The 20584-nt window shown below is 55.9% G+C and overlaps 1 protein-coding gene across 3 annotated transcripts in view; it reads left to right on the top strand.

Moving 5' to 3' along the window:
• Window positions 1-20584, top strand: part of UCKL1 (uridine-cytidine kinase 1 like 1) — a 37398-nt gene that overhangs the window by 2518 nt on the left and 14296 nt on the right. For 2 of the 3 annotated variants that reach the window (XM_067554068.1, XM_067554069.1), the window contains exons 1-7: window positions 4327-4709; window positions 12672-12865; window positions 14055-14161; window positions 15127-15297; window positions 16479-16550; window positions 17874-18063; window positions 19383-19444. In XM_067554068.1, coding sequence (XP_067410169.1) covers window positions 4609-4709; window positions 12672-12865; window positions 14055-14161; window positions 15127-15297; window positions 16479-16550; window positions 17874-18063; window positions 19383-19444 — 897 coding nt within the window. In that variant the 5' untranslated portion in view covers window positions 4327-4608. Of the gene's footprint in view, window positions 1-4326; window positions 4710-12671; window positions 12866-14054; window positions 14162-15126; window positions 15298-16478; window positions 16551-17873; window positions 18064-19382; window positions 19445-20584 lie in introns of those variants that run through there. The other variant, XM_067554070.1, reaches the window with a different exon arrangement.

Here is a 20584-nt window from a genome sequence, read left to right as displayed (position 1 = left end):
CTGGTTATCTGGATTGGATGGACCAGCAGCTGTGTCCTGCCTCTCACCCGGAGAATGGGAATACATCCCTTTCCCCGTTCTTGGTGCGGATTAGCACTGCACGCATCCAGCCACGGTTACGGTCCCCGCTCTGGCAGTCATGGCGGAGGGAAAGTGCGGAAGGCTACTTCCAATCTCCTCCCGGCTGGTCTTTGGCTGAAGCTGCTGATCTGAGGAGCTGGAGAGGGCCAGGAAGGGCAGGGGGAAGGAACGCTGCTCCCTTTCTGTTCTTAGAGGAGGCACAGCGAGGGAAGAGGCGTCTCTACCCCATCAGTCCTGCGCGCACAGCTGCGGCGTCTCAGCTTACTGCTAGACTAGGCACAGAGCTTCGGTTCGTGGTGCTTGAATCCTCGTGAGAACAAGATCTGGCCAGTACAGCGACATGCCCTGTGCTGTTCTTTTGGAGAAGCCAGTTCCCCTGGCCCGCTGAACATGCATGCTTCGTCCAGGCACCTTAATTGTCTGCTGAGGCCTCTCATCTGCACGCACCCAGGAGCAGAGGCCCCTGTGGGCAGAGACCAAGATGGGCGTCCCGCTCTAAGGAGGAGAGGCCCATCGTGCTTTGTGCATTCGTGTCAAATGCCGCTTGGCCCTGGGCCCTCCAGTAGCTGCTCTGCTACCCCGCAGCTAATGGGGCTGTCCCGGAGAGAGCGGGGTTGGACAAGCAGGATCGAAGGTGGCTCCTTCCCTGGTGTCGACACAGGACAGGAGTGTGAGCGGGTGCCGGGGGTAGGGTACGTCTGTGGTGGTTAGTCTCATAGTTAACACGGCATGAAAGGAAGCCGTAGAACAGCGCTTACCTACAGGGGGGGGCTCCCAGACAGCGAGGCTTTCTCACGGTCAGATAGTATCAATGTCTGAGACAAGGCGACAGAGAGAGACAGGCGTGCTAAAACCTGAGGGCCAGCCAGTCGCCTGGTGTAAATCAGCTTCGCTCCACCAAAGTCAATGGAGCGGTGTCGATTTGCGCCAGCTGAGAATCTGGCCCGGACACCTGCAGATCTGGCTCCAAGTCAGATACGATTGTTACATTCTGGCGGGGGCTGTCCTTTGGATCCCAAAACTCTCCCCCTCTGCCTCTGGAGTGTGAAATCCACCACTCTCCCGTGGCGGTGCAGTAGAAGGGGGAAAAAAAAAAAGGCAGCATTCATACAGGACTTAATGTGTTCTTCTGAGCCAGCCGTGCGAGCCAATGCTAGCTTCGTAGCAGCGGCCAGTAAAACCGGTTCTCACACCCAGGCCCTAATCCTGGAGTTGGATTTATAGGGGTGGACCCCTGCTGCGGTCATGTGCGGACACGGGGGCCCGCATGGATCCTGTTGTAAGATTGGGGGCACAGTGACCAAAAAGCTTTTGCTCAGAGTCCAGGACGATTTGTGAAGATAAAAAATAAACTAGATCAAAAATGTCGTTATTGGCATAATTTTTAAAAGAAAAAAGATACATAGAATGAAGAAAGGAGACGTAGTCTGAGCCTTACTAAGTAGGCACTGGATTCGGTGGCGGAGCAGACTTTGTCAGGAGAATAGGTGAAAGCCCCGTCGTTTGGGCATTGAAACAAAGGCTGGAAAAGGGCAGTAGGGTGTACCCGTAAAGAACAATGCAGCATTGGTGGGGGGAGGCGGGTTCCAACTTTTTATGCCTTTTTCTTTAATGGGAAAGAATAGAAATCACTGGGGAAAGAGTTTATTTTTAAACTTCTGAAAGGGTTTTACACACACGAGGGGGGGAGTTAAAATAAAATCACAGTGCAGGAAAAGGGCTCTGTATTCCTTTGAAGCCAAAACACTTGGTTGTGTGATTAACATCATTATATAGGGGGCAGGGCTCCGTACCTGGCCTGCGTTAGGGACACGTTGTCAGCTTCCCCTTTGAATTCCCTTCCTTGTGGCACTGTGTCGCAGCTCTACTATTATTTCAAGCAGGAGTTTGGGGCAGTTTCTTTTTGTCTCTGCCTTGTTTGCCGGTGATTTGATGCATGTTTGGGATTAATGTTCTCGTCTGCTAATCTCGCTGCTGTGCATTACTGCTGATGGTCTGTGTTTGCCGTACTAGACTAGGATTCCCACACCCCAAAATCCCATTCATCTACTCACCTGAGTGGTCCTGTTTATTTCGGGTTTGGGCCTTTGTCTCCAGAGACCAGCGCAACAGGCGGCCGAGGGTCTAAACAGCCGAGACAGCTGAAGTTCAGCTTTCCAAGCCGGCAGCCTGTGTTGACCGGTTGGGGTTGTGGCTCCTGAAAATCAGAGCCCTAAAGTGTTGTACCTGCCTCAGGAAAGGAAACCAGCCCAGAGAAGGGCACTGCTGCCTGTCGTGCACCAGATCTGCTTTAAAGGTCGGTCACCAAAGTTGTCTGTATTGCACTGGTGCCCGAAGCGCCCCGAACAGGATCGAAGCCCCAATGTGCGCTAGGTGCTGGACAGGAACATTTTAAAGCCCACGTTCCTGGCACACTTGCAACAAACGCTCAGTGCCTGTCCCCTCAGGAGTAGCCCCCCCTGCTTGGGGCCTTCCGTTGGCCTCCCTCCTCTCCAAACACACCTCCCTGCCCTCTTCTCCATCCCCACCACCCGGGGGCTCAATTTTTCAAAGCACTTCGGTTCCCCAAAGTAAAACACAAAATGCCTCGAAAGGGCTGATGGGAGGCTGGCGACACGGGCGCAAAACAAAAAGGAAAAACTTCCTCTGAAATCCCCTCCTGGGGAGCGGGGCCCATCGGTCCAGAGGAATCCAGCCCTGCTCAATGTGCATTGGGAGGTGGCAGGGGACGCTTATTTCCTCTTCGTAATCGGGATCAGAATCGCCGCCCACGTAAGGGGCGACAGTCACTGGCCGTTCCCCAATTATTATGGGGTTGGGTTTTTTTTTACCCCAAACTTGTCTTTTGGCTTCGTTCGAGTAACGTCCCTTTTGCTTCCCGTATGTCTGCGACCCTGGAGCTGGGCTCTGCGGACAGCCAGGCAGGCTCTCGTGTGCCGCAGGAAGGTGCATACAGCTGGGTTTTAACCAGCCCCTTTGCTGTGCCAGACACCTGCTGCTCAGCGGGTTCTGTGCCCTGCTGCTCCTAGCCCCCGATCCCCTGCCAGCTCCACTGGGCCAGCCTGCCCCTGGTCCTTTGCCCTGAATCCTGCCCCCTTCGTGCTTTCCCCTCGCTCCCTACATTTCATTTGCTAATTCCCCGGCTTCCTCTGCTCATTCATGCCTAGGCTGCCCCTTGGCACCTGCTGGCCGTCAGGTATTTCCCCAGGCCCAGCCACATGGATGCCGCTGCCCGGCTCCCTGCCTTTCCCCACGTCCAGCTCCTTCCCTTGTTCTCTCCGCCGGGAGGAGGTTTTAAGCTGGGAGGGGAGCCGCGGATGGAAAATTGCTGCCGAAATGGCGGGGCGGGCATAAAGCACCTGGCAACAGGATGGCTGAGAGTGCAGAATGCAGAGGCCTCGTGGACGGGAGGGAGGGTGTCTTATTTGCGTGGTTACCCATGGCCAGGGGTGTTGAGTTTCATGGACTTGTTTATTCTGAGGCCCAGGTTCTGGGGATATTGAGAGAGCTCTGGAGGCTGAACTGCTGCAGATCCACCTCCAGCAACAGGCACGGCCAAGAGCTGGGAGCTCTTCATAACCTCCCTCTTCGGAGTGAATTTGAATTTATAGCTATAAACCCAGAGGCTCCAGGCTCCTAGCTCCCTCCCCTGCAGACTTGGGGTCTGCCTAGGAAGCCCCGGGGCAATGATCATCCCCCAGCTCAGCTTCTGGCAATCAGCTGCTTAGGAGAGAGAGAATCACTTCTGTCCCCCCGGCTCTCGTTTGGGTATTAATCTCATTTCTGATACATTCTCTAGCGGGAGATTATCTGCCCTGGCCACAGGATGGGCCTGCTAATCTGATCGCTCGTATCCATTCTTAAGCGCTCCGATTTTCCTCCCCAGCTGTGTCCCCCTGCACCGCACCCCACCCCACCCCCCAGCTGCATTTCCCCCAGCCACCCCCCCCACCCCCCAGCTGCATGTCTCTTTATCCAAATGCAGCTACAATTGCTGGGATGGAGCAGTCCATGAGACTGCCCCTGATTTACCCCGACCGCAGGGCCATCCTCTCTGCTTCCCCCAGTGAGCCAGGACTCTGAATGTCAGAAGCAGGTGAGTGAGCCCTCTGTCCCACCTGGCCTGTCTGTCTGTCTGTCTGGGGGTAGGGGGGGCCAAGAGGAGGAGGTGCTGCTGCTGCTGCCTTTTTTTTTTTTTTTTTTTTTAAAACAAAGTCAGTGCTATTAATATCAGGTAATGATCATAATCTCTAGGATAAGCTCTCCTCTTCTAGGCGCGTTGGCCACTCCAGGACCCGCTGCTTGCTTTTTCTTGCCTTGTTGTGTCTTCCTTGCCCAGACCTTCGCTAGCACCCCAGGCTGCTTGGGCTGAGAAGCCGAGTCTCTGCAACCCTTCCTCCAGCCCCAGGTGGCTCTCGGTGGTTAGGGAATAACCCCCTGCCTGACTGTGTTGGTGTCGTTCCTCCAGAGGGCTTCATTCACACGGCAGCCCTGTCATGATGTCACTGCCTTCCAGGCAGTGATGTGATGGCAAGCCAGAAAATACACACCCCCGCCCTCATGAGCAGCCCGCCAATGTATGGGGGTGTCAGGATATCTGGCTGCTGGGCCCTCGGGGCTGAAGACAGGTGAGTGTCCTGGTTTGCTTGCTTTTTTTTAATTTTTAAATGTCTGTTTGCCTGAGAATGAATTCTTAGCTCCTCCGGACCCGAAAGCTCCATGGCTGTTTGTCAGAGGGCTGGGAAATAGGACACGGCAGCTGGGAGAAAGATCAGCTTCCCGCAGGGGACAGGACGAAAGCGGTGCGGAACAGCTTCTGCTGCAGGGTTTCGGGGGGGCTGTTGGTTGGGGGTGAGGGAAGTAGCCGGGAAGAGAGTTTGGATGAGTGGTTAGGGTGGAGTTAGCATATTGCAGACACAGAGAGTGGGTCTGGGAGGGGTGGGCTCCCCTTTAATTCACTGGCCTTAGATCCAAGGTCAGGCACTTTCCCTTTCCTTGCTGTTTGGGGGAAGGAGGAATTGTGATTTAGTGTTTCAGGGCTGGGCTGTTTGGGAAGTGTCTGAACTCTGTTCCCTACTGAAAACGAAACCGGCTGCATTTTTAGATGGTCCAGCCCTAGGAGTGGGTTCTTCTCTTTGATCTCTCAACCCACCTGGTCCACGGTGCCACGCGAACACACGTTGGTCGTAAAGCTAATTGATGGCAGTTTGGAGCACAGAATGCATTTGGACAGAAGGAACTAAACTTTAAAACCAGGCATTCCCAGGACTGCCTGAGACCAGGGGCAAAGTCTGAACTAAAATTAGAAGCATCCTTCTCCTCTACCCCCGTTTGATGGATAAATTATTATGAGTGACAAAGAAAAGCTGCCTTAACTTGTACCAATATTAATCTGCACAACTAATTCCCATCTTGCAGCAGAGAGACCGGGGCTAACAAATCAATCCCCAACAGGTGTGCGGCTGATTTACTCTCCAAGATTGACAGACAGCTTTGTGGGGTACTGGTGAATGAATTGCATCGTGGTGTTTCATGCTGGTAAAGAAACAGGAAATATCTCTGGGGCTTGCTACACGCCCCCGTCTGTGCCAGAGGGGTTACGTGGGTAGGATGTCACCTGGAGTGCTATTTGGAAGAAGGAACGTGGTTGAGAATCAGGAAGAATCTGCAGATTTTTGTGGGATGGGAGAGTGTTGTAATGGGCGTCCAAGGCTATGCAGCCAGAATGTGTCTATCCTTCATCCGGTCAAGTTTAATGTTAAAACCTGAAATAATATTTCCCTGGATTATCCAGAACCACTTTGTCTCTGAATGGGAGGGGATGGGGTACGGGGCAGCATGGAAAGAGAGGAAACTTCTCTCTCTACCAAGCAGCAAATAATAATTTAATGCTATTAATACCTAGTTCGTCTCTTCATAGATCTCAAAGCGCTTGACAAAGCGGGTCAGTGTCAATATCCCCATTTTACAGATGGGGAACGTGAAGCATGGAGAGAGGAAATGACTTGTCCAAGGTCTCCCAGCAGGCCAGTGGCCAAGCCAGGAAGAGATCCCAGATCTCCCGAGTCCCAAGCCAGTGCGTGAGCCACTCGGCCCCACTACGCCATACCAAAATATGTTCGGGAGGCACAAAGCCCTCTCCTACTGGACTCTTGTAGCATTTTTGTGCTGAAATGACGCTGTGTCTTTTGACTGGAAATTCAGTCTCCCTGTCCCACCCGATACTACCTACCGTGGAGTAGGTGGCATTAACGCTGGGCTTTTCATAGTCATTACTGAGCCAACTGGCGTCTCTTCGTGCCTATTTCAAAATCTACAGCGTGGCAAGCAGTTCTGGGGCAGATCGCATTGTGGTGTTCGTTCTTTGTTAAGTGCATTGCGCCAGAGCCCCAGTCACGGAGCAGGACCCTGTTGTGCCAGGTGTGGGACCCACAGAGACCACAGTCGACGTCTTTTAGAACCGAACGATGCTCTAGTGCCCCAGAGGGGTTGAAATGCTTCGTGACAACCTGCCCAACCCCACAAAGCATCCAGAGCAATGCTAGCGTGCCCCCTTGATCGGACAGTCCTTTGGTATGGCCTCCTCCTTGTAATTCCAACTTCAGGCACTAGAAATCCAGCAACATAGCTGTCACAAGCGATCTTTAAATCTCTCCGGAAACCTCAAGGCCCAATTTCTTCTTCCTAGTGCAAAATACAAATTTTCTTTTTATAAATACCGATCACTATGGCCTTGGGCCGTTAACACAGAACTGGCTGTAGCCCCTTTGGCTAAGGGGGCGGGGTTGTGTGTGCTAAATGCCCAGGCTTGGTGCCAACTGAGATCAGGGCCCCACTTAGATTATTGGCTCTTTGAGGCAGGGAACCATCTTTTATTCCGTGTTCGTACAGCACCTAGCACAGTGGACTCTTGTTCTTTGACTAGGGTTTCTAGGCATGAGGACAAGACAAATAATTATGATTCTGTTTAAATGCTGTACACACATAGGAACACCGTCCCTCCTGAAAAACCCTTACTGTCTAAGTAGGAAAGGTTGCATTATAAGCAATTGATCATTGATGTTGTGAACTAAAAAAGAAATTGGAACCAACCAAAAAACAAAACTGTCTACGAAATATATCTGGGAACTGCCCTTGCATTGGAAGAAAGGGAGAATTCTGGTGCACTCTCAGAAAATATAGCAATAAAACACAGCAGTAAAAAATACTGAAGCGCAACGTTAGTTTTTCTGTTTCATGATCTTTATTGGACTCCAAAACAGCTGAAACAAATAAACAACATATGTTCATTTAATACATGGATTATGGACTTGTGTTAAACTACAAGAGTACTTGGAGGCAAAAATATATAGCAAATTACAAATGAACCCTTGGAATAGGATGAAACTGCTCTGCTGGAGCCAAGAAGCGTTCTCCCACGGGGACCCTTCAAGATGAGGCTTCTGCTTCTCATGAATGGAAATTTCTAAGTCATCTTTTCCCTTGCTCGTTTTTATGCATTCCATGGCAACGGACATTAGAAAAGGTCCCGGGGGGGTCCATGAACGGACATCATTGGTGGAACCGCTGTGTAACTAGTGGGGATTGCTGTAGGCACATGGTACTTCACAAGTGCTGTACAAATGTTAATCAGCACAGCACCCTGGGAGATGGCTGCATGGCGGAGTGTGTGTGTGTGTGTGTGTGTGTGTGTGTGTGTGTGTGTGTGTGTGTTAGATGGGGAAATGGAGGCACAAGAAAACGGAGGTTTAGACTTTCAAGTGTAGTTTCTAATTCTGGGCAAAACTTGAGCCTCCTGGGGTGAGATTTTCAGAGGCGCTGAGTCCATGCACCACCAGTTGAAGTTAGTGGGAGCTGCGAGAACTCAGCCCCTTGGGGAAAATCAGCCTGTTGGAGTCTCATGTTGGACATTCCAAATTAGAGGCCACGACTGAAAATCTGGGTCTGCTGTAGCTGCCCGATCCAAAGGCAGAGGCCAAGCAGAGCTTGAGCGACCCTGGCTCCTGTTTGTAGTACAGTGGCACGTAGAGGGTCCCGTCAGGATGGGATCCACTGTACTGGGCTCCTAATGACCTGGGAAAATTGGAGCAGTTGTGGCATTAGGCACCTGCGACCCGTGCAATTGCAGGGCTCCCAAGGCAGCGAAGGGCCCCCTGAAAACCAGATCCAGCGTTCTCCTCACAGCATGATCTCACCCATGCTGGACGTGCGAGGTCCCTGGCAGGGGCCCCCGGAACTGAGCTTTGCTGGAGGGCCCCCCCCCAGGAAAAACACCACCCCTGAGTATGAGACAGTCCCTGCCCTGCTGAACTTACTACTACCTACAACCCCAGCCTGCCCAGCAAGGCGAGCAGCCCAGCTGGAAGTCGCCCACTCGGACTCCGGCTCACAACCGTGGCTCTGATGCAGCTTGGAAAACCAGCGCGAGAAGGGCTCTGTTAGACACAGCTCCCGTGTTCTCCGCTGGTAAAATTCACGGAGCCGCTGTTGAGCAGTCAGTGCCCACCTGCTGGAGAGCTGAGTCTGGAAGGGAGATGAAACAACATCCCCCTCCTTCCCCCCGGTAAATAACAATTGCGTCTTTGTCATCTTTGCTTTCCTCGAGCTGGAACGTCTTTGTTTACACACCGGCATCCTCCTGGGGTCAGCAGTGCTCTGGGAATAGCGGGCGTCAGTGAACTGCTGCCACAGAGCCCCTGAGGGTCGGTCTGTCTGTCTGTCTGCTTTTCCCACACGCTGGGGGCTGGAAGGAGCCCTTTTGATCTCGGTTAGTTGATATAGGCCAGAGGACTTTCCCTGTCGGCCTCACCTGTTTTGTGATCACAGTGTTCAGTTATCTGTGACGGACGTTTCTGGAGGCCCCGGGCACGATGGCGGCTCTGTTGTGCTAGGCGCTGTATGTGTGCGCTGGAAAAGACGGTTCCTGTGCCAAAGCATTTACAGTCTAAGGCCGCGATCCGTGTGGGCAGACCCCTGCGTCTGGATGAAATGCCACTGAAGTAAAAGAGAGGCAGGGGCTGCCCACATCATTCACTCTGTGGGGAGGTGGCCTAAACAGACGGGCAACTCTCATGTGAGGCCCAGAAAGGTCGGGTGAGTTGCTCAAGGTCCTGCAGGGAGTCTGTGCCAGAACTGGGTTTGGAACCTGGGTTGCTTGATTCCCAGTCCTTTGCCTTACCCACCAGCCCAGTCTCCTTCTAGCTAAGGCACCAAGATGTACGCCTCTTCACTGTTTGTCCTGTGTAGCTGGTGCAAACATTTAAACTTGCATTTGTACTTTTGCTGAGTGGTTTTCAGACCAAACTTTGACCCAATTTCAAATTGTTATGAGCAGGTTGGGAGAAAAAGCTTTTAAAAAAAACCCCTATCAAAACTTAGCATTGGGTAACCAAGAAAAATAAAGAAACCCAGGCCAGTCCCTTGGTGTTGGACTCAAAGGACCGTGCTGCTCCTGTTGGCTCTGCAGCGGTTATCATGGCCCTGTCCACCAGAACCCGACTGTCACACTCGGTGCTGCTGGGGCCGCGCTGTTCCGGTCAGGATGAAGTCGAAGTTGTTAAAGGCAAGGTGGTTCAGTTTGTGCTCAGTTCAGACTTAGGGGAGCGGGAGGTGGAGGGGAATCGGTGTTTGCTCGGTGGGGAAAAAAACCCAAAGGTAATTTGGAGAAAGGCCGTCAAGTCAACAGGAAAGAAAAAAATTATCCCGACGGTCACAAGCAATGCCAGACAGTGCCGTGCAGGCTGCGGACGCGTACGTACTGTGGGCTCGGTGAACGCCAAGTGACTGCGCGTACCGATCTCCTCTGCGACCATGTGAGTGGGTGCTTCGCTGGGCGATGGAGGCCGGTGTGTTGCTAAAGGCCTGGCCGGGTGGATGATCTCTCTAATCGCTTGGCAGGCTGCCTGTCGTTGCTGCAGCTGAGTCTCTCGAGGAGGGCTTGAAAGGTTACAGCCGGAGCTGGTCAGAGACCAGGTCTCCCTTTCCAAAAGGGTTTGGAGCTGTTTGGGGGCTGTCCCAGGCCCAGCACCAAACTTCCAGGAGCCCGTGTGACTCTCTGCTGCCTCTCTGAACTCGCTTGGAATTTCAGACTTGACTCTTAAAGATCATCCTGTCTGCAAACACACACCTTTTCCCTCACCCCTGCTCTCCATCTTTGCTGTGGTGCTTCTTAAAGAGAGAGTGACATAGAAATATGATGTTATTGAAATCCTGCTGCAGGGAGATCAGTGGGGGGGTCCCCCAACACAGTGAACGTAGCGAGGGGAGGGGGACCCCCAGATTTCCCTCATGTTGAGTTCCTCTGCATGCCTTTTGTGCCTTGGAAGTTTCCCCGCAATGGCATGTGTTGTCACCGAAGCCTTCAGCCCCGTTAGCAAATCTTTTGGGGTCAGAAGCGGGGTGGGGGTGAGATGCTGTATGTCCAAAGCGCCTTTGTCTCCAGTTCCTTCTGTGTCCCACTAACCGACCTGGGCGGCTCCACGGCAGGTTTGTCTTGCAGCAGAATGGTGTTCCAAGACAAAAGGGAAGCGGGAGTCAAACCAACTAACACCCAACTTTCAATGCTCCTCTGATCTGCGGGTTCCCCACATGTCCCTTTTTTCCTAGGCCAGAAGGGACCGTTGTGATCAGCTGAGCTTACCTCCTGTTTAACTCGGGCCGTAGGACTTCCCCCGAATAATTCCTCTTTGAGCTAGAACGGAGCTTTTTGAAAAACCAAAGCAGCCCCCATCTTGATCTGCAAAAGGCCCGGGAAGCCTGCCAGTTCGCTCTGAGGTCGGCTCCACAGCTGTCCTCGAGGATGGGTTTCCCAAGGGGTGCCGGAGAGCAGTGTCAGGTGGCATGGCCTGCAGGAGGGGGTTCTGCAGGGGGAAGGCTGCGAGGAACCCTGCCCCTTTTGTCGGGTCAGGTGTCTCAGGGATAGTTTGGATCCTAGGTGTGAGAACAAAGAGTAATAGCTGGCTCCTGAAATTAGCCAATGCCCCCCGCCTTCTCCTGTTCCCGTGCCTGCTCTGGTCTTGCTCCACTGGGACCCAGGAGACGGGGGGGGGGGGGGGGGCGGCTAAATCCGCTTCCCAGTCCCCAGCAGCGCCTGGTGCTGTCATTATCCCCTTACGTCTGCTTAAGACAGGGGAAAGCTTGTTCCCCGAGCCTCAGAAGCGGAGAGGAGCAGGGAGGCCAGCGTTAGCAGGATCTGATATAAATAATCTGGTCCCTGGCACGTTGGCCTGGCAGCACCGGCTGCAGCTTATCTCCTGGCCGGGCGCCACCAGCGCCGCTCGGAGCCTCTGCCGCGTGGCTGCCCGGGCTGAAAGGGCTGGGAAAGGAGGTCGGTTCCCGCCGTGTGCTGCAGCAGCTGTGGTGACGAGGTGGAGGCGCTTAGCAGCGCAGCCCTGGCACGCTCACGCGCCCACCTCTCGCCCTGTCTCCCCCAGCTGCTCGTGTGCTTGTAATGCAGCCGCCTGCACCTCCCTCCTGATGCCAGAAGGGCTGGAAACGTGCTGGCTGCAGGGCAGATGGAGGGGTTAAAAACACAACCCACCGCACAGGAGACTGCTGTCCGGGGGGAGGAGAGAAGAGGGGGGGTCCTCCTGGCTGTGTCTGGCTATTTTTGATCCCTTCATATGGGTGATTTTTCTGTGTGTCCCCATGGACCCCACTTCCTTCTCCCCCAGGGGCCTGGCTCTGGTGTCTGCTAACCCAGGGCGTCACCACTTGTTGCTATTACATGGACTGTAAGCTCTTCGGGGCAGGGGACTGTCTTTTGTTCAATGTGTGTACAGCGCCTGGCACTGGGGGGGGGAGGGGCCTGGTCCCTGCTTGTGGGGCCTCTAGGTTCTACTGCAAGGCAGATGATGATGATGATGAAATACGTATTGAAACACTGAATTTCCACAGCAATTTATAACCCTGGAGACGCATTCCCTGCCCTGAAGAGAGGGAATGTCAATGAGCTGACACTCGGGGGGCAGTTCAGGGCCGGGGGCAGACTGGGAGCCCCTAAGGGGGTTGGGGGAAGGAAGGAGAGATTGCTTGAAGAGGTGTGTGTTAAGGAGAGGGCGAGCATGTGGCCTAATAAACACGCTTGCACTCAACCGTCGTGTAAAAAAAATGTCTGGGATGCTTCAGGCCAGGATTCTAAAGAACAAAGACGTCCTTCCCCTAGCACAGCGGTAACGCAGAAGTTGCCGTCTTCTGGGAGCGCTTTCTGGAGGAGAATGTCTCCATCGCTGCACTTCGCCGTGCTGGGTGCTCGCATGGCCCCTGTCACCGGGCAGCATCTCGGAAGCTGAAGTCACCAGCAAATTTCCCCCTTCCTGCACCCTGGGCGAGGTACTAGCAGACAAGTTCTTTGACACGTGGGTAAACTGAGGCACACGGTGGCTGGGAGTGGAGGGTTTGTCATTAACCCAGCTGTGTTCGTTCCCCTGGATCGGTTCAGGAGAACACAGTCTATCGTTCATCCCTCTGGCCTCTCTCCCGATCAATGCGTCTGTTTTCGGCCTCCCCCTACGGCTCTCGAGGCGATGCCCTCTCAGCTCCTGTCGTGAACGTTGCCCCGGGTGACCAGGTTTCCTCTTCCCGTCTCCTAGCACCAGCGGCGCAGACTCCTTAGACGGACTGTACCCTGCGGTGGGCGCCGCCAGGCCGCCACGGAAGCGGACCACCAGCCAGTGCAAATCCGAGCCGCCCCTGCTGCGGACGAGCAAAAGGACGATCTACACAGCCGGGCGGCCGCCATGGTACAACGAGCACGGGACGCAGTCCAAAGAGGCCTTTGTCATCGGTAAGGCATCGGCTGGGAGCTTTCCTAGGGTGGGCCTCTCGGGCGTTACCATCTGGAGGGTGGCTTCAGAGCCTCCTTGCTGCGTGCTAGCGCGGGGCGTGTCCCCGCAGCCCGGGCAATCGCTCGCAGCTGCCGTAGCTGCGATCATGGGACCCTTTTGCAGCCATGCCTAGATCTGAGATGGCTCCTGCCTCGCGGCCCTGCCAGAGACTCCAGATTGTTTCCCAAGTTTGGGCTTCCAGGCTTCTCAGATCAGTGCCTCTGGTTTGTCTAACTTGAGCGGCTGCTCCCTTAGGTTCCTCCTTGTTCTCCGTGAGCAGCTGAAAGCTCCCATGCACTAGAATGGTCCCCTGGCCGTGATTTCCAGGAGGTCAGGCCAGATGATCACGAGGATCCCTTCCGGCTTTGGAATGTGTAAATACAAGAGCACAAGGGAGGCGGGGAGGAATCTGCAGACCCACCAGTGGCCATGGTCACAGAGGGACCCCCTACATATGCACCCTAGAGCTTGGGACACTTTCTCCCCCCCCCCCCCGCCCCAGTACGTCACGGAGTGACAGACACTGGTACACTGGACACATCTGTTGGTCTTGTATCTGTGTGACACGGGGATCCATGGAGAACAGGGTCCCGTGCCACTGGCTGCTGGGTGTCCCTGGAGTGAGCCATGCTTCCTGCCCCAAAGAGCTGACCATCCAACTAGCCAGAACAGATGAGGGGTGGGGCTACAGTCCAGTCCAGCGTCGGCAATGCCCCCTCTGTTCGCACCAAAGAGCGTTCGTCCTTGTGGGCCGCCTTTCTTTGTTGCTGTCCTGCGTGTCCATTACCAGGACTTTCTCCAGGCTGGTTCTCCTCCGAACCAGATCATTCTCCTGCGAAGGGCTTCAGAGCCTTCGCCCTCCCCTGCTCCTTGCAATGACAGGATCGTTCATTTGGAGCAGTCGCGCTTTTAATTAGGTGAACGGCCAGGAACGTTGGTTAGATTTTTCAAAGGTTCCCTCCTGACTCATCGAGCACAGCCAGGCGCTGAGGTTGGCCCTGCTCTGAGCAGGGGGTAGGACTAGATACCTCCTGAGGTCCCTGCCAACTCTATGATTCTATGAGATCTGCCGGCCCCACTTTCGCTGAGAGAGGCTGGGCTGCAGCTACGTTGGCTTCCCACTACTCTCTCTCTCTGTCCTTCCATCAGGCCTGGGAGGGGGCAGTGCCTCCGGGAAGACCACTGTGGCCAGAATGATCATCGAAGCTTTAGACGTCCCCTGGGTGGTCCTGCTCTCCATGGACTCTTTCTACAAGGTGAGCAGCTGCCAGGCCGGGCCCCACGGATGGCTCTGGTGTGCTTGTCCCCCCTCCAGGCTTTGCCCTCCGGTCTCCTCTCCCCGTCCTGCTGAGCGGGGCGTGCCGGAGCGCTCGGCAGAACTGCAGTAGCCCCTTTGCCGGGGGGAGGCAGATGTCTGTCTTTGGAGAGTGTGTCCGTGGCCTGGCTGCGTCAGGAGTGATGTGCCACTGGAACTTGTGCTAATCCTGCCTGTGTTAGCCCTCTGTCCCGGTTACCAGAGGACCAGGGTCTTGAGCCCCAGGCCTCTGTGTCTGCTCGAGACGCTTACCCTGAATGGCAGCTTGATGCCTGTGGCACTGGTCAGGGCCAGAACTTGGGACAGCCGCCTGCGAGCAGCCGTGGTCAGGACCGAGCTGTATTAGCTGAACTATACCCATCCGCTGGCGTCAATGAAATGCGTTGTTTCGCTCGAACCCCCGCTCCTGTGGGACCCGAGCCTCGCTCAGTCTTTCATGTATTAAAGATTCGTACGGCCCCAGGAGGTAAGGGGGTACTGTCATCCCCATTTTACATGGGGGAAACTGAGGCACGGAGACACTTGACCGTGGCTGATGGGCGACTAAGGCACTCGGTGCGTCTGTGCCTCTGTCCTCCCTCAGGAAGGGCTGTGGTGGAGCACGGATTAGAACCCAGCTCTCCACGGGCTGGCACCCTAACCACTAGGCCATCCTTCCTCCTCCCTAGAAATAAAAGGGCCACTGTCTCGTCCGCTGCAGCTTACCCGTACACCACAGTCCAGGCCTGCGAGCAAAGCTACTTCCGTCTATCAGGGCAAGAGACCCAGGGAGTCCCTGCCTCTAGGGAAATTCTGCCGTGTGCATCAGGGCTATGCATTCGCACAGCTGCGGCACTGCCCGTATCCCAGCGAGGGTGGCTCCTGGCTGCTTGGACTGTGTTGCAATGACCCGTCTGTCCCTGGCAGGTGCTCACCAAGCAGCAGCAGGAGCAGGCCGCCAGCAACGACTTCAACTTCGACCACCCCGACGCCTTCGACTTCGACTTGATCATCTACACCCTGAAGAAACTCAAGCAAGGCAAGAGCGTGAAGATCCCCATCTACGACTTCACCACCCACAGCCGGAAGAAGGAATGGGTAAGGGGGCGCCCAGGGGCTGGCGGGACCCGTGGGCATATCAGGATGAGGGGGGAGGGGAGCGGCTCGGGAGGGGGAGGGGCTGTGCTGAGATGGGAAGGGGGTAATGCACCTGCATCTCTAGACAGAAAGTCCCATGCCTTTCAAACCCCATAGACGGAAAACCCAAATCCCAGCCGGGGGGGGGGGTGTCGCGTTGCCAGTGGAAAGGCTGGTGTCTGTTTCTGCTGCCGATTGTGGCCTGGTAGGAACCCAGCAGTGGCAGTGTAATGGGCTGGCTTGGTGCGTCTGAGGGAGGGAAGCTGTCATCTAGTGGCTGGCAGACAAAGGATAAAGGACCTACTGCTACTAGCAGCAGAGGGAGTGCCCCGTTAGCTGAAGTGGTAGGAGCCAGTGGTTTTGGAGTGGACAGAGCAGGCCTCTAGTCCCAGCCGCCCAGGCGTGTGTGAGTACTTGTCTCTCCATTCATTACAGCAGGGAGAGCGGTAGACCATGCAACCCTGACCCCTGCCATCGATGTAAGGAATAGCGCGGAGAAGGTCTGAAGGGGATTCGATCCAGTTTCTGTAGCATACAGTCCTGAGGAGGGCGGGCGGGGGCAGAGGTGTTACGTGGAAAGGCTCTGAGTGTGTGTGAGATTTCCCCGCGCAGGGAGCGAGAAATGAAAAGTCCGTCTCTTCAGTGGGAGCAGTCCAAGTGCGTTGTCTCGGGACTGGTCTTTAGAAGAGCCCTCCTCCGTAACGGGCTTGTTCAATCCCCAGCCAGGCTGAGGACTTCCCTTCCTCCTTGGCTTGGAGATCAATTTCCAAGGAACACGGCAGCCTCGTCCCTTCCCTAGAAATGTGCGGAAGATCAGCGCCGCTCTCTATCTGCTGCATCTTCTCTCTGGGGATGGTGTCTCTTCAAGGGCTGGACCCTGCCATATAGTTCGGAGCCTGGCCTTTTCCGTTGCAGCTTCTCCTGTAAGGGGGTTGCCCTTGTCGTGCCCAGTATCCCAGCAGCACTTTTCCAGTGCCCACTCTTTGGGACCCAGCAATGGGAGTCCCAGGCATTCAAGTCCTTCCTGTTATGCTGAACGTCACATTCCTTTATCATCTCTTCCTCCTGTGGAGCATTTTCCTCCTCTCGGTCTCTGTCTAACTGCATTTGCTTTGACCGGGTTTTCTTTCTCTTCTTCCCAGAAAACTCTGTACGGTGCCAACGTGATTATCTTTGAAGGCATCATGGCTTTTGCGGATAAGGAGCTTCTGAAGGTGAGGAAGGTCCTTCAGAAGGATGATGGGCTGCAGGGGAACGTTCCTGGCCATACACGTTCCCACCTCCTGCCCTCCATCCACACACACAATGCAGTTACAAAGGGAAGATGGAATTTTTCCCCTAATGGGCTCTGATGTCTGGGGCCAGGGAGATGAATCTTTCACCGGGGGTATTGCTGTGGGAGTTTACTGTAGGGTCTGAGCTGCTAACGGTTACACAGCCAACTTGAGGGACGTTGGAAGAATCACAGGCTAATGCCCCAGCCGTAGAGATGTGGAGGTGGGTGATTTGGTACCAAGTGCAATGAGTTTAGTGGCTGCAATCTAGTTCCTGGTGGCAATTGTCCTTCACATGCAAATACCACCCAATTTGGCACAATTCCATGCTGCTGGCCTCTGCCTGACTAGAAGAGCAAAGGGTGCTGTACCTACATGCGGTTCCTTTGCTGGGATGAGCTTGTCCAGCAAGTGCAAGCTTATCTGGTCCTTGCCAGTGCTGCGAGTGTCTTGGTTTTTTTCCGAGCACTAACGCAATCAATGAAAAACGTAACGTGCGAGGCCAGGCTGTGGACAAGCCTGAGCAGTTTGGCCGGACTGACTCTGAAAGCTTTCCTTTATTGTTGAATGCAGGCTGGTGTTCTGCTCGTCTGGAGCAATGACGACATCCAGTGGTCAGCTGGGTGCATGTCACTTGGAGCTGGGGATGTGATTCCCAGCTCACTTGCTTAGCGCTCGTCGAGCTAGCATGGTACAGATAGCGCAGCTGGGGCGGAGCGGGCAGCAGAGGGTGGCGGGACGGGCTAGCCTCCCCGGGGGTCAGGAGGGTTTTTGCTCAGCATGGCTGGTCCAGGCCGCCAGGCACTAGTGCAATTACGCTACTGTTTTTAGCATGCCAGCTAGAACAGAATGATAGCACGATGGATTCCCTTCTGCCGGGTGAGGTTGGTGCTGGGGGGGTCTGTTCCTCTGTCATGCTGAGACAGGCTTTTTGCACAGGACTCCAGGCATGTTGCCCTGGTATATCTTAGTTCCCCTGCTGCCGTTCCCAAGGCTGTTGAACCCCGGTGACGTCCAAATGGGTGATTTCCAGGGGCTTGAACCTGGCCGTCTGCTCTGCGACGACAACAGAGGGATCAGGGATCTGCTCACGGATCTCCTGGCTTGGCTGAGCAAGACTCCACCTGTGGCTTTCCCTCCGCGATAGCTGGTCTGGTGGGAGCACCGTCCCCCTGCCCCGCTTCCATCCGGGCAGCACGGCGGCGGGGGCGCGACGTGCGCGAAGCTCCAAGCCCACCGCGTGCGTGTTCTGTCTCGTTCCAGCTTCTCGACATCAAAATCTTTGTCGACACCGACTCGGACATCCGGCTGGTGCGCCGCCTGCGCCGGGACATCCGCGAGCGCGGCCGGGACATCGAGGGCGCCATCAAGCAGTACAACAAGTTCGTCAAGCCTGCCTTCGACCAGTACATCCAGCCCACCGTGCGGCTGGCCGACGTCGTCGTGCCCCGAGGTACCCAGCATGGCTCGCTGTCTACCAGCCTCTCTCCTCGCCGAGAAATCACCGGGCTTCTTGGTGTCTCTTACGAATCCCAGTTCCAGTATCGCCTCCCTCTGCTCTCCCCTTCTCTGGCCTCTGGCTATTCCCTTCTGCCCTCCAGCTGGCAGACAACTAGGGCCCCGTTTTTCCCTGCTGCCCTTTGCCCAGCCCTACATCTCCCTGGTCTTTATGGCTGGGACGGAGTCCCCCCAGGACCGGGCTCTGGAACCAGTCGAGACCCAGCCAGTCAGGACTCTGGTGCTTGGAGTCTGCCCCCTCCTGGGTCTCCACACACCCATGCAGCCGACTCCTGACTCGGGCCTCGAAAGGTTCGGCCCCCCCCTGCTCCACCAGAACCCCCCCTGTGAGCCCCCCCCGAATGGGGCCCCGGGTGAGTTCCTCCACATCCCCAAAGAGGCCATGCACCCCACCTTGCAGCCAGATGCGCTTCACAGCCAGCGTGGAAATCCAGTGGCTGTATTAGATCTCAGGATTGCAGCGTAGAAAGACTTTGCTAGGAACTTCATTAGGAGTCACAGCAGTGACCACCTGTAGCGTTTCAGAGCCCCACTCTCGGGCCCTCCGGCCCCCCAAACCCTCACGGGGGATTAGCTCTTCCAGCCCGTCATCACCTCCCCCAGAGCCGTCCCCTTAACCCTCCCCAGTCCTTTGTCTCCTTGCCAGGCAAGGTGGCCACTCCTCTCGGTCTCCCCCTGCCACAACCTGTGGCAACTGGTTGGGCCAGGGCAGGGGGGTCCTAGCTAGGTCTGCATACGTCTGGCTTGGGAAGGCCCATCATCCACCCTCTAGTGGCCTCTGCAATGATCACACACCCGGGTCCCATCACCGACATACAGGAGTGACATAGGGGGGAAACTGAGGCGCGCGCACACAGCACTCCGAGAAAACCCCCAGAATATCTCCACTTCGTCACAATGGCTCCAAATCAAATTGAATTGGCCTGGCCCTGCCCGGTAGGCTTCTGCTGACACCCGTTTGACTGTGCCAAAGCCTTGCGAAGGAAGCTAACGCAGGCTGCGGTGTGGCGGTTGGTTTTTGGTTACGTCCGTGGGTCGCCCCAACCGTCTCTGGCCCTGCCCCTCAATTAACCGGCAGGCAGCAAAGGGACTGTGTTGTGGGTTACAGTTTGGATCTAGGAAGGCCGGGACCCGGCGTTCCCCCTTTCAGAATTGCGGGCAGTGGAGGGCGTGGTCCTGACGCGCCGCCGCCGACGTAGCAGCCGCTGTCCCAGCAGCTCACCCTGCCTCTCTCCTGTTCTCGACGCGCTGCAGGTAGTGGGAATACCGTGGCCATCGACCTGATCGTCCAGCATGTCCACAGCCAGCTGGAGGAGGTAAGGGCCGTGCTGGGACGCTCCCGTTCGAAGCCTCGCTGCAGGGAGCTGGCGATACGGGCGCTTCCCACCTGTGTTAGAGCCAGGTGGCTGGCGTGGCCAGTCCCAGAGCTCGGTGACGTCGTCCTGCACCTAGCCAGCATATTGTTAGGGATTCCCCACTCCGCCTGGGAGAGCAGCAGGGAGACGATACAAGATTCGTGACCTCCTCTTCCGCCTCCCTCTCTTCAGCCAGGCACCCTTGTGACTAGATACTGGGCAAGGCAAGCCGTGCACCCACATGCCCTTTGCTGCCAGGGCTGCCTCTGTACAGGGGCGTGCTCTGAGCTAGGCAGGGAGCAAGGGCAGGATGGGGGATCCTGGAGGGGAGAGGCGGGCTGGAGATGAAGGAACCACTCAAAAGCCATCTAACCCGTGTACCCCTGACTGGGGTGCTGATGGGATCTGGCTGTTGGCAGCCGGGATGCCGCTTGTACTTGCAGAAAGGTTCAGTCCGCGGGTGGGTTTGCTGGCCTGCAACCCAGGGAAGAAATGCCGGGACCTGCCCGTTCTCTCAGCAGCCCTGCCAACCTGCCTCTGGCTGGGGGGACCCACTGCCCGCGCAGGAGGGACCGGCCTGGCGAGCCCCTGCCGGAGTCCCAGCACCGCAGGCTGGGAGGGGAGGCTGCAGCTGGGGTGCTGGGACTTTGCACGAGGGCGCAGGGGGCCCGTCGAGCTGCACGGCACCTCTCCCTGCATTCTTCAGGCTGCGCCCTGCCCTGGCCCCGGGCCCGGCCTCGGCACGTCCCGGTGCTTCCTTCCATGCCTGCAGCCCCGCACACCTGCCTGTCCCGTACTGGGAGCTCTCGGGTAATAGCAACTTCTTGCTGAGAACTGAGAGTTTGCCGGTGAGAGGAATCCACTGTCCTTCCGTCCTCCCCGGCACAGCGCTCCTAACTGCAGGCCTCGCAAACTCAGCAGCACCAGGGACTTCTCAGAAGCCCTGCCCTGGCTTCCCCCTCCAGTGCACGGCTCTGGTCCCTTCTCTTCCACCAGTTTCTGCCCTCCAAGCACCCGCAGCCGTCGGGTGTCCGGCTCTGAACAACTCTCAGAACAGGCCAGTTTTTCAAATCCGGTTCTGCCGCTGCCTCCTGAAAAACA

The sequence above is a fragment of the Emydura macquarii genome, unplaced genomic scaffold, assembly GCF_026122565.2.
Source record: "Emydura macquarii macquarii isolate MOO-44397 ecotype Brisbane River unplaced genomic scaffold, CSIRO-AGI_Emac_v2 contig_1483, whole genome shotgun sequence".
Taxonomy (NCBI): domain Eukaryota; kingdom Metazoa; phylum Chordata; order Testudines; family Chelidae; genus Emydura; species Emydura macquarii.
This window is presented reverse-complemented; position numbering and strand designations above follow the sequence as displayed.